Here is a 12,934-nt window from a genome sequence, read left to right on the forward strand (position 1 = left end):
AAATTTTCATAATATTTACTTGATTTTGATTGATACAATAACAAATTAACTTTAAAAGTTTACATATTCTATTATTTTGGTCTTAATTTAATAAATTTATCCCGTAATATTTTTATAATCGTGTAACGTTGAGGCTGAATTTATTATTATTTAGAATATGTAAACATCGAAAAATAAATCTGTTATCATACCATTCAAATAGACGTGATGATTAATGGTTGAATTTCGAATTGGTGAAAACTTCAAAAAATTTCAAACCTTAATTTTATTTTTAAGTTATAACTTTATTGACAAAATTAAATGTCTTTCTCTTTTTTGGTAATTGAAAAGAAAAGGTTAAGATTCTTATAAGTCAAGCAATAAGTACAAAACTTGATTAATAATTATAGTGTCAGATTTTCTTTTTCTAGAATATGATGTATTATACCAAGGAAGAAGGTTTCATATATAAACTAACCCACCTTCTTACAATGTCTAGAAAATTAATATGCAGCCAAGTCAGATCGGGCTCACGGTCATACCGCCATTCTCTGTCGTCATCTTCTGCGGATTGCCTGACAATGACAAAATTCATCCATGTCTTCATACCTTCTTTCTTCCCTATTTTCTTTTCTTCTCACCCCTTCTCTCTTTTGTCTTTTATATTTGATTTCCAAGAGGGTATTTCTTCCACTGTAGCAGACGGAGATGCTTTTGATCCTGTTCTATCTTCCCTAGACGTTGCCGAATACATTCAGAGATGGGTAGAGTAAAGCTCCAGATCAAGAGGATAGAGAATACAACAAACAGGCAGGTCACTTTCTCTAAAAGGAGAAATGGACTTATCAAGAAAGCTTACGAACTTTCTGTTCTCTGTGATGTTGATGTAGCTCTTATCATGTTTTCCCCCTCTGGAAGACTTAGTCTCTTCTCTCGAAATAAAAGGTCTGCTAGCCTCACTTTAATATATATATTCCATTTCTATTATTTGGGTTTCATCCTTGTGTTTTGGTGTATTGAAGCATTGAGGAGATTCTGGAACGGTATGTTAATCTTCCAGAGCATGAGAGAGGAAGGTAATGGTTGGAAGCTCAGTATGGAGTTCTGTTTTTAGGCTGTTGCTTTTTTGCCTGTTGATATTTATATGGTATTAATTCTGCTTCATTGTTGTGCACTCGGTGGGTTGTTACCTTGCACTGACCGATACATTTAAGACTGAGAAATGAAGAGGTAATGTACTGCCAATGGATGGCCTTGCTTTTCAAGACTAGCTCCATAGTTTGCTTAAGATCGATGCATATATACATACATATTTTCAGTTTCTACTAAAGGCACTTGGAAAGCTAAGGGATGAAGCTGATCAAATTCAAACCTACCAAGCAGCCAGGTAATAATTTAGATTCTTTCGTATCCCTATTTTAAGGCCCCTGATTATTTTTAACCTTCTTATCTTTTGTTGCTGTTAAAGCAGCCCAGAGAGCACCGATTCCCAACTTGAGGTATATTCCCAATAATTCAACTTCCACTTTCTTTGTTTAATATTAAGCAATCACCTCATTTGAATTAAAATTTTTAGGAGTTGCAACAAGAGATTGTTAAATGCAAGTCCCGGATTGCAGATATACAAAGAAGACTAAGGTTTACTCTTTGATTATTTATAGCACCTATTTGATAATATTAATACCATTATCTCATTTGGTTCTTGAAATAAAGTAAGCATGAAACTTGTTTCAGGATTTTTGAAGGTGAAGAAATCACAACGTTGAGTCAGGCTGAGTTCCACAAGCAGATCCTAGAGGAAACACTGCAACAAGTCCGCCTGCGCAAGGTGTATTTATTTATGTATATAATCCGTCGCACATAGCAATAGATGCACTAGTTACTGAAATTTATTATGATTTGAACAGCAAGGTTTACAGGAAAAAGCCACAAGTTCAAGCAGTGCCTTGGATTGGATACGCAAGAAAGATCCACAAGTTCATATCTTGAACTTTTTGGAGTCAAATGGTCTTCTACCTCAAAGGTGGTGATAGGGGAAACTTGTACATATTTTGTTAGTGATGTGATCATTGGGTTTTTGCTTAAATTTGAAGCAATTAATGATTCGCAGAGATGAATGTCAGTCTGTAGCCGAAAATATCTTACCACCCCTTGATGGAGAAGAAATAATAAATGTCGGGGATCAGTTGAGCCCCACCAGAAGTGGTTTGGACAACAGCAATAATATGCAACGTACTGAGTTAGGACAAGTTAATAATGTCAACTTGTCCCCTTGGACTGAACTCTATTCTACAGGTATTTCTTGACTCTAGTGAAATCTAATGAGCTAAGGTTTGAAAAATAGTTAATCAGTAATCATTAGCACAAAATTGGATCTTTGAATTACAACTGTGAAAGTGAGTGAAAACGTTGTGGTGGCAGTGGCAGGGAATGATAGTTTTCCAGATGGACAGCCAGCAGCAGGAGGAGGAGGAAGAGCACTCCTCGAACTATACGTGTCTCAGTTTACACAATCAGCCATCTCGACAATGAACCAACACCATACATGAGTCCGTGGTTTACCCACGGGTTTTTTTTTTTTGCAAGAGAAGGTGGTGGTTTAGAGCCATTTCGACCACTGGCTTATGGAGCAGTGGTGTGGTCACGTAACAGGAGAGGTTGCCTTGCAGGCCCTGAATCGAGTTCAGGTCTGTCCTACCTTCTTTAAAAGCCCCAAAACGAAATGCTCTCTTAAAATTTCTCTAGAATCCTCAAATAAATATGTTTGGTTAGTTTTTGAACTTAACCCCTCTCGTAATATCCGATGGAGCATCGAAATTGATTATGAGCATCGATTTATAATTATCCTCGAATATCCAGACTACTGTTTTTCATTCTTATTATCTTTAGGTTTAAATATGCAAAAGCTACGTGTAATTTTTAAAAATTTAGTCTATTGTGTCCTTATTCTTTTTTTATTTAAAAATATTAATCTTTCCGTTTAATTTTTTCATTAAAGTTAATAATGTTAAAAATAAATAATTCTTTTAACCCTCAACATTTATAATTTTTTGTCATTTTGGTCTTTACTTTTTAAAACTACATAAAAGAATTTTTAAAAATATATTTTTTCATATTTTAAATAAAACATAGCAATTAAAAAATTATATTTTAAAAAACAAAAAAATTATGAAAATATTTTTTTAAAATTTAAAAAATAAAAAATATAAATAATTTAAAAAATATAAACAAAAAATTCAAAAATTCAATGTTATCTAATTAAATCAAATTAATCAATCAAATCAAGAATCAATTGACTCGTAGATCAGTACAAACTGATTGGACCTACAATTAAATCAATTTTAAGTTGTTTTGACAATTTGGTTCTTGAATAATCAGTTTGTTCGGTTCAAAGCAAATAAATTATTAAAAATAAAATATAAAATTATAAAAATCGGTTCAATTGTCAATTCAACTTATTTTTTAGTTCAGTCAAATCAGTTCATTCTAATTCGCGTGTCAACCGGTTTTAAAACTTTTAAACTATTTTAGTTCTTAACATTTACAATTTTTTGTCAATTTGGTTTATACCCTTTAAAAATACGTAATTTTTTAAAATTAAAAATTATCATTTTTCTTATTTTAAACACAAATATGTTTAAAAATATTTTTTAAACGTAAAAATATGAAAAAAAAACATTTTAAAATCCAAAAATAAAGACTTCTTTGAAAAAATATTTTAAAAATATAAAAAAAAAATCAAAATTTAATGTTATCTAAACTGGTTGGATTGATTGGATTAAGAACAAAATAAGTTATCAATTCAGTGAGAGGTAAAAATCTAATTGACCCACGAACTAGTATGAACTGGTTGAACATGATTAAAAAATCAATTGAATTGGCAGTTGAACCAAGTTATATATATATCTATATATATTTTCAATAATTTAATTGCTTTGAATTGGTCTGATTAATCATTCTAGGAACTAATTTGTCAGACTAGTTTAAAATCAGTTTAACTTTTGGTTCAATCCATTTTTTAGTTCAGTTCAACTAGTTGGTAGTGGTTTGCCGAGTCAACTGGCTTTTACCTCTCACTAGACCGATGCCCTAGTCGACTTCCAGTTTGACTAACTGGTTTAGTCTAAATTAGATAACATTGAATTTTTGAATTTTTATATTTTTAAAATCATTTTTAATTTTTTATTTTTAAAGAGTTTTTATCTTTTTCATATTTTTTTAAATTATAATTTTAAATTTATATGTTTTTAATTAAAATATGAAAAAAATTTAACTTTTAAATTTTTTAAATTTTTATGTACTTTTAAATGTCAAGGACCAAATTGAAAAAAAATGTAAATATTGAAGGTTAAAAAAGTTATTTTACCTTTGACACCGTTAACTTTAATAGTAAAATTAGATGGAGAACTAAAATTTTTAAATAAAAAAAGGTATAAAGACTAAATATATCAAAATTAAAGTATTAAAATTAAATTTTAAATTTCGAAAAAAATATAAAAACTTTTAACATATTTAAATAAAAAATTAAAAAGCGAAATCATTATTTAACCATATGGATTGAATTTTAATGAAAGGGGACTTTACATATTTTAAATATAATAACTAATTTATCTATTTTTTTGAATAAAAATAAAAATGCTACTTTTACCTCAGTCTGGGGTAAATTTAAGGCAAATTTAACATTACTTTTAAAAAGTACGGTGGAAAAGTACTTCGGATACATTTTTCAGAGGTTTTCAATCCAATATTACCGAAATTTTACTCGGATCGACTCGAATACCCAATGTTGACACAATATGCCCCAGAAAATCAACTTCTCGTAACCAAAACCCACATTTACTGAACTTTGCAAATAGCTGTTTATCTCGCAAAGTCTGTAGCACTATTCTCAGATGTTCAGCATGCTGAGATTCCCCACGGGAATAGATCAAGATGTCATCTATAAACACAACAACAAATCTATCCAAATACGGTCTAAAGATCTGATTCATTAGGTCCATAAAAACAGCAGGTGCATTTGTTAGTCCGAAAGGCATAACTAGAAACTCATAATGTCCGTACCTCATTCGGAAAGCAGTTTTCGGCATATCAGAGTCTTTAACTCGCAGCTGATAATAACCCGACCTCAAATCTATCTTTGAAAATACTATAGCCCCTTTCAGCTGATCGAATAAATCATCTATACGTGGCAGAGGATATTTATTCTTAATAGTTGCTTTATTGATGTAATAGCCTAATTTTGACCCTAATCAAAATAGTGGTTTCAGGACCACAAATCCGAGTCTGAAAAATATTTTAATATTATTTTATGTATTAATTATGTGTGAATCTACATGTGTGAAAGTTTTGTGAATTAATTTTATTGTTTGTTTGCTTGATTTGAGAAAAGGGTTAATCACGTAAAATGAAAATTTGATGGTTAAATATGAAAGTGCCTAATTTTTGTTGTCTTTATAATTTGGAGGTTTTATGTTGTAATTTAGCCAATAATAAAGGTAGTGGATGACATTATGGTTAATATATAGTTTTTATATATTAAATATAAAAGTTAAAATAATAAATAATATATTATAAAGTTATTATAATAAATAAAACATGAAAATCTTGCATGTCCATTTTCCCATTACCGAAACTTAAAAGAAAAAGAAAAGAAAAACACTTCCTAGGGTTCGGCCTTGTTAAAGCTAAATTAAGGTATGTATTTTACTCAGTTTTTGATAATTTTTACGTTTTTGAGATCGTTGCTAAGTTATCTTCAAAGTCCATGTCTTAATTTTTGAATTTGATGATGATTTTGTGTTTTTCCATTGATGATTGCTTGTGATTTTTGTTGTTTGATTGTGAAATATTAAAGATATGTGTTAAATTAATATGTTTTGTCTTGAAATTTTTGGTGAATTTGAGTAATTAGGGCTAAATTGTAAAAAAATAATATTTTGAGGGACTAAAATGTGAAATAAATGAAATGTGTGGACTTAGATGGACTATAGGAAGATTAGGCCTAGCTATGGTATATGCAAATTTTGTGTATTTTGTGTTTTATGTAATAGGGACTAAATTTGCAAAAAGTGTAAAATGTTAGGGGAAAATGGTAATTTATCCATTTATGTGTTTTTCGGATTAAATAGAATGAATGTATGTTTAAATTAGTTAAATTTGAATTTATTTAGATCAAGAACGGAAGAAAACAGAATTAGATCGGGGGAAATCAAAAGTAGTTGAATAGTCGATTATACCGTACGACAACATCCGAGGTAAGTCTATAAGCATTTAAATGTTGTTAAATTGAGAATATATAAATGTTATGTGATGAATTGAATTATTCGAATATATATATGTGTGTTTTGGCCGAATGTGATTATGAGATAGGGAACTATGTTTTGAGTTCGATTCGATCGAGATTTAACGTTTGAAAGTCCCGTACAAACCCTAAGAATATATACGATACATATGTCATGACATAGGATCTCCGATATGTGTTTTCGTGTAAGACCACGTCTGGGATGTTGGCATTGACTTGTGTTTACGTGTAAGACCCTGTATGGGACAGTGACATCGATATGTGATTACATGTAAGATCACGTCTTGGACGTTGGCATTGTACGAGCTTTCTGATTATTCACGTATCCTTTTTAATTCCGAACGGCTCAACGGATAATGTGAAGTAAAGGCCTAATGTGAAATTGAATTACATGTTCAGGTATGTGTTAGTTAATTGTTTATATGAAAACATGGTAAGTTGGTTACTTAAAATGATAAAAAGTTATGTGAATATGAATTATGTGTTAACATATTTGAATATATAAGTGATTCGGCCTATTGATGTGTTTGTAATAATAAAAGTGAATATATATATGTATATGATTGATTATATTCGGCCATATGGTATATGTATGTGAGGTTAAAATGTGATCTAGTAGTTTGTATTTGATATTATGCAAATTCGGCCTTGTTAACAAAATTTTAATATGTAATTGTTGTTATATATGTTTTTGCTTAAGACTTACTAAGCTTAAATAGCTTACTGTGTGTGTGTGTGTGTGTTCTTGTTTGCCTTTATTTTATAGATTTTGGAGTCACGTTACGAGCTCGAGGATCATCAGCAAAGTCTATCACACTATCAACTTCTTTTGGTATTTTGTTAAAGTTTGAACTCGATCTTATGGCATGTATAGGCTTGATTATGTTTTGGGTTAGTTTTGGATCATGTATATATAAATAGCCATGCAAAAATGGTTTAATTTCCATGCTTGTGTTCGGTTTGGTTTAAAAATGGCTTGTCCGCGATCATTTTGTTTAAATTGGGTTTTATGTGTTTTTGAATGGGTGCTTGATGTGTTTAATTTTTATGCTTGAATTTGACTACATTTGATCATGATTTGAGCTTGCATTCGAATGAGATATTCAAGTTACATGTATGTGATAAATTTGGTTTATGTTCGATATTAAAGTCTTGTGATATGAGTTGAATAAAAAGGTGATATTTAGTTATGTGTTTCGGCAATAAGATTAATATTGGATGTCAGTTGAATTAAGATTATGTTATGTGATAATTAGGTATTTAGAAGTATTGTATATACATGTGGTGTATTTAAAATATGTTTGATTTGAAAATGTAAGTGATTATATGATTCGGTTTTGGTGTTCATATTTATATTGATAAGTATATGTTTTGGAGAACATTATGAAAACATAAATATGCTATGGTTTGAGAGTTACAATGACCGAATATGCCTTAATTAGTTTTGTAGTGATAATGAAATATGGATGTTCGGAAATGACCCATTTGGAGTACACACATGCACAAGCTTGTAATAGGTTAATAAGTGTTTAATATGTACATAATAAACTAGTTATGATTGGTGTATTAAGCTTACTTACATACGGACATGTTATATATATATTAGTGATGAGTTTGTTATAAATTGCTAATTATGGAACGATATATTTTAGCTCGGTATTATGCAATATTAATTGCATGCGATGTAATTTAGTTGAATGAAAATAGATATGTACTAAAACATATGAATTAACATGTTTATTTTTGGCTCTTGTATTTGGGTTTGACCATTCGAATAGTGACTTGTGTTATATTAAAACTAGAAAGGTATATGTGTTTTAAGTAAATTGGTTTTGTTATTTGGATTTTAATGACTAAGTTGTATATAGAAATATAATGATAAGTATATTAAATTCGGTCAATGTAAGTTATTGAATGTAAACGCATGATGTGCCGATTATGAAAAAGTGATTTTTGATTTATTTGATATTTTTGCTTATGATTTATGTGACTACATATATGTTCATTTTAAAATATGGAATAATTCATAAAGAGTTTATGTTAGCTTTATGATTTAAAATTTGATTGATTTAAGAGACTTGTTTATGTGTACTTGTAAATTGTTCGGATGTGTGCTTTATTTAGTAATGCCTCATAACCCCCATTTCGGCGACGAATACGGGTTAGGGGTGTTACAATTGAGCTGTCGATAATCAATGCACATTCTCATAGTTTCGTCTTTCTTTTTAACAAACAAAACCGGTGCACCCTAGGGAGAAAAACTCGGTCATGCGAAACCTCTATCTGTCAACTCTTGCAACTGAGCTTTCAACTCTTTTAATTCGGTCGATGTCATTCTGTACAGAGCTATCGATATCAAAGTTGTTCCCGGCACTAACTCAATACCAAATTCAACTTCTCTGATCAGTGGCAAACCTGATAACTCTTCAAGAAACACATTCGGGTATTCACACACAACTGATACTGATCAATCTTCCTTTCGGTCACTTTAGAGTCGAGTATATAGGCAAAGTAAGCTTCACAACCCTTTCTCACATATTTTTGAGCTAACATCGAAGAAATCATTGCTGGTAAACCATTCAAATCATCTGATTCAATCTGGATAATCTCATTATTCTAACATTTCAAATCAATCGTCTTCCATTTGTAGTTTACAATAGCATCGTACAGTGTTAACCAATCCATACTCAGAATTATATTGAATTCGTTGAATGGCAACAATATCAGATCGGACAGAAAACATAAGTCTTGAGTCATCAACGGACAGTTCTTGCATACTTTATCAACCAAAACACACCTGCTTAAGGGGTTTAATACTCTAATCACAAATTCAGTAGACTCTACAGGCAAAGTCTTACTGGATACTAAAGTCTCACATACATAAGAATGAGTTGACCCTGGATCAATCAATGCAACAACACTAATATCATAAAGAGTGAAAGTACCAGTAATAACATCTGGAGACGAAGCTTCTTTGCGAGCGCGAATAACATAAGCTCTGGCAGGTGCGCGGGCTTTAGATCTAATAGCAATATCTTTAGTTCCCCTCTGGTTACCACTCACATTACCTATGTTTCTAGGTGGTCTACCTGTAGCTGCAATGTTACTCGGCCTCGTATTCTGCACTGTATATTGCTTGGCCAACTCAGGTTATTCACGGATGAAATGATCTAATGATCCACATTTGAAACAAGCCCGATCATTCAATCTACAATTGTCGGGATGTCGTTACCGTAATGTTTGTATTCAGGTTTATTCGGTCTGACATTTCCATCACTAGCTATTGAAGTAGCTTTCGAGCTCACAGGTGGTCTGTCTCGATCTCGTCTAGAGTAACCCACAGTAGCCTTTGAGCGGCTAAAATCATCTCGGAACTTCTTTGATGCTGACTAAAATGACTTACTCGATGATCTTTTTCGCGAATCTTTGGCTTCAAAATCAGCTTTTCTTTTCTCTTTCCCAAGTTCTTCAGCTTTACATGCTTGCTCGACGAGTACCACAAACTCTTTTATTTCCAGAATCCCGACTAACAGCTTAATGTCTTTATTCAAACTGTCTTCGAATCTTTTACACATTATAGCTTCAGTCGAAACACATTCCCGGGCATAGCTGCTGAGTCTCATTAATTTCCGTTCATATTCTGTCACTGTCATGCGACCGTGTTTTAACTTAAGGAATTCTTTACGTTTTTGATCTATAAATCTCTGACTAATATATTTCTTCCGAAATTTAGTCTGAAGAACTCCCAGGTAACCCATTCCTTTGGAACCACTGATACTAGTGTATTCCACCAATGATATGCAATGTCTATTAACAAAGATACAACACATTTGATACATTCATCAGGAGTACAAGATAATTCATCAAACACCCGAATCGTATTATCAAGCCAAAATTCAGCTCGCTCAGCATCATCATCAACAGTAGCTTTGAACTCTTCAGCCCCATATTTTCTAATTTTATCAAACGGTGGCTTATTTAATCGTATCGGATCAGTAACTTGAGGTATCACAGGAACTTGCGGGGGTGAAGGTTATTGAACAACCGGATTCATTCGAACGAACTCCGTAAACCACTCATTCATCATTTGGAGAAAGACTTGCTTTCCCTTTCCTTCGTGGCTACTAACAACAACTCTAGAATCAGATTGCACTGCCCATTGAGTGGGAGTGGGTGCATTACTTTCCACATCGTCAACTACGGCTCTATTGGGATCCATTTACTATATAAAAATACATTTTAATTGTCAGGAATCATCACACTATCGTAGTTTATATATATGGCATGTATGGCTAGACTTACATGCGCTACGTTAGTCTTAGAACCGACTAAACCATTGCTCTGATACTAATCAAATGTAATACCCCTAACCCGTATCCATCACCAGATTAGGGTTACGAGGCATTACCGAACAAAACATAGTTCATCACGATCATTTATTACAATTCATGCACAATTTACCATTTATGTCCATACCTAGATAACCATCCAATAAATTATAAAACATATTTGTACTTTTCCATCACAAACCGTACCTAAACAACCAATATGCAAGCAATCAGTTATACATAATTTAGTTTATGGGAATATATGCATTATAGTCAAAACACATACATCAACTAAATTGTTACTCAACCAAAACATATAACCAATACACTATACATATATAACATGAAACATACTTCCCAAAAGGAGCTTATACTATGACCGAGTATACACAAATATTAACATCATTATCAAGCCATTTTCGCATGGCCACATATATACAGATCAAAAGAAACATAACGAAACTAGCCTATACATGCCATAAGTCGAAAGTACAAACTTTTAAAGTACCGAAATAGAGATCGATAGTGTGACGATGTTCCTGGATGATCCCCGAACTCGAGCTAGCTTTCAAAATCTATAAAACAATAAAAATACACACAAAGTAAGCTTTGAAAGCTTAGTAAGTCATAAGCAATTAATTCAACACGAGAACATATATAATTTAATTCAAAATAGGCCAAAATTTAGCTAATATCATACATTTATAAAATCATTTAACTCATATATTCCAAATTACCATATTAAATCACTTCACTTACCTTATTTTTTTTTCAATAAACATATAAACCTCATACAGACCTGAGCCATTCAGCTCAAATTCACATTTGGATTTGTTAAGTACACATAGAAATTATATAAAGCTCGTACAATGCCATATCCCAAATATGGTCTTACATGTTAATGCATATTGATGCCACGTCCTAGACAGGGTCTTATACGAATCATATACGATGCCAATGTCTCAGACATGGTCTTACACGTTTTCTTACTTCGATGTCAATGTCCTAGACATGGTTTTACACGAAATCACACCTCAAAAGTCCTAATATCATGTCATCAATATCAAATACATTTTCTAAGGTTCATTCAGAGCTATAGGCTTCTTAATTAAATCATTTCATGCACGAAACTAGTCATCCAATGTTAAAATCAATTTAGCAATATATATTGATATACGAACCAAATTCAGCAATGTATATTTATATACAAATCAATTTGGCAACGTATAACCATATACGAATCAAGTTCGGCAATGTATAATCATATAAAAATTAAATTCAGTAATGTATAACCATATACGAATCAATTCGGCAACTTATATCCATATACAATTCAATTTCAACAATGTATAACCATGTACAAATTAATTTTAGCAATATATAATCATATACAAATCAATTCGGCAACTTATATCCATATACAATTCAATTTCAACAATGTATAACCATATACAAATTAATTTCAGAAATGTACAACCATATACGAATCAATTCGGCAACTTATATCCATATACAATTCAATTTCAGCAATGTATAACCATATAAAAATTAGTTTCAGCAATGTACAATTATATACAAATCAATTCGACAACTTATATCCATATACAATTCAATTTCAACAATGTATAACCATATACAAATTAATTTCAGTAATGTACAATCATATACAAATCAATTCGACAACTCATATCCATATGCAAATCAATTTCGATAATGTATAACTATAAACAATTCGAATTTGGCAATATATAAAACAATCAAATTCGGAAATGTATATCTATAATTTATCAAATTCAGCAATGTATAAAACATATACATTTAAATTCAAAAACATTTATTTACTTATGAACTTACTTCGTTCGGAAACGAACAGATCGGAACGACTATTCGACAACTTTCGACTTTTCCCGATCTAACTCCGATTTATTTCTTTCTTGGTCTAAATAAATTCAAATTTAACTTATTTAAAGACATATTTATTTAATTTTATCCAAAAACACATAAATGAGCATTTTTTACTTTAGCCCCTAACATTTCAGATTTTCACAATTTAATCCATATTTCAAAACAACACAAAATACTCAAAATTTCATTTAACCCATGTTTGGCCGAATATTCTTTAGGTGCCTAACAGCTCATTAATTCCATTTATTTCACATTTTAACCCCTCAATTTATGAATTTTACAATTTAATCCTTAATAAGTATTTTTATCAAAAATCACTTAGTAAAACATGATAATCTAACATCAAATATTTATTTTTCATCATCAATAAACAAAAATATCAAGCTATCATCAATGAAAACTCACAAATTCATCAACCAAT

At 31.1% G+C, this 12,934-nt stretch overlaps 1 protein-coding gene across 4 annotated transcripts; it reads left to right on the forward strand.

Moving 5' to 3' along the window:
• Positions 1 to 376: 376 nt before the first annotated feature.
• LOC107910304 (agamous-like MADS-box protein AGL104) lies at positions 377 to 2,905 on the forward strand. 4 transcript variants are annotated; one of them, XM_016838114.2, is made up of 11 exons: positions 377 to 578; positions 682 to 924; positions 1,002 to 1,055; positions 1,194 to 1,209; positions 1,299 to 1,366; positions 1,448 to 1,478; positions 1,556 to 1,617; positions 1,714 to 1,807; positions 1,887 to 2,002; positions 2,090 to 2,274; positions 2,401 to 2,905. In XM_016838114.2, exons 2-11 carry the CDS (start codon positions 740 to 742, stop codon positions 2,526 to 2,528), a joined length of 939 nt encoding a protein of 312 aa, XP_016693603.1. In that variant the 5' UTR covers positions 377 to 578; positions 682 to 739; the 3' UTR covers positions 2,529 to 2,905. The 4 variants fall into 4 exon arrangements, with proteins under 4 accessions (XP_016693603.1, XP_040944460.1, XP_016693604.1 ...); XM_041088527.1 differs by having other exon boundaries at positions 390 to 789; positions 870 to 924; XM_041088526.1 differs by having other exon boundaries at positions 377 to 924.
• The last annotated feature ends 10,029 nt before the right edge of the window (positions 2,906 to 12,934 follow it).

The sequence above is a fragment of the Gossypium hirsutum genome, chromosome D02 (assembly GCF_007990345.1).
Source record: "Gossypium hirsutum isolate 1008001.06 chromosome D02, Gossypium_hirsutum_v2.1, whole genome shotgun sequence".
Lineage (NCBI taxonomy): Eukaryota > Viridiplantae > Streptophyta > Magnoliopsida > Malvales > Malvaceae > Gossypium > Gossypium hirsutum.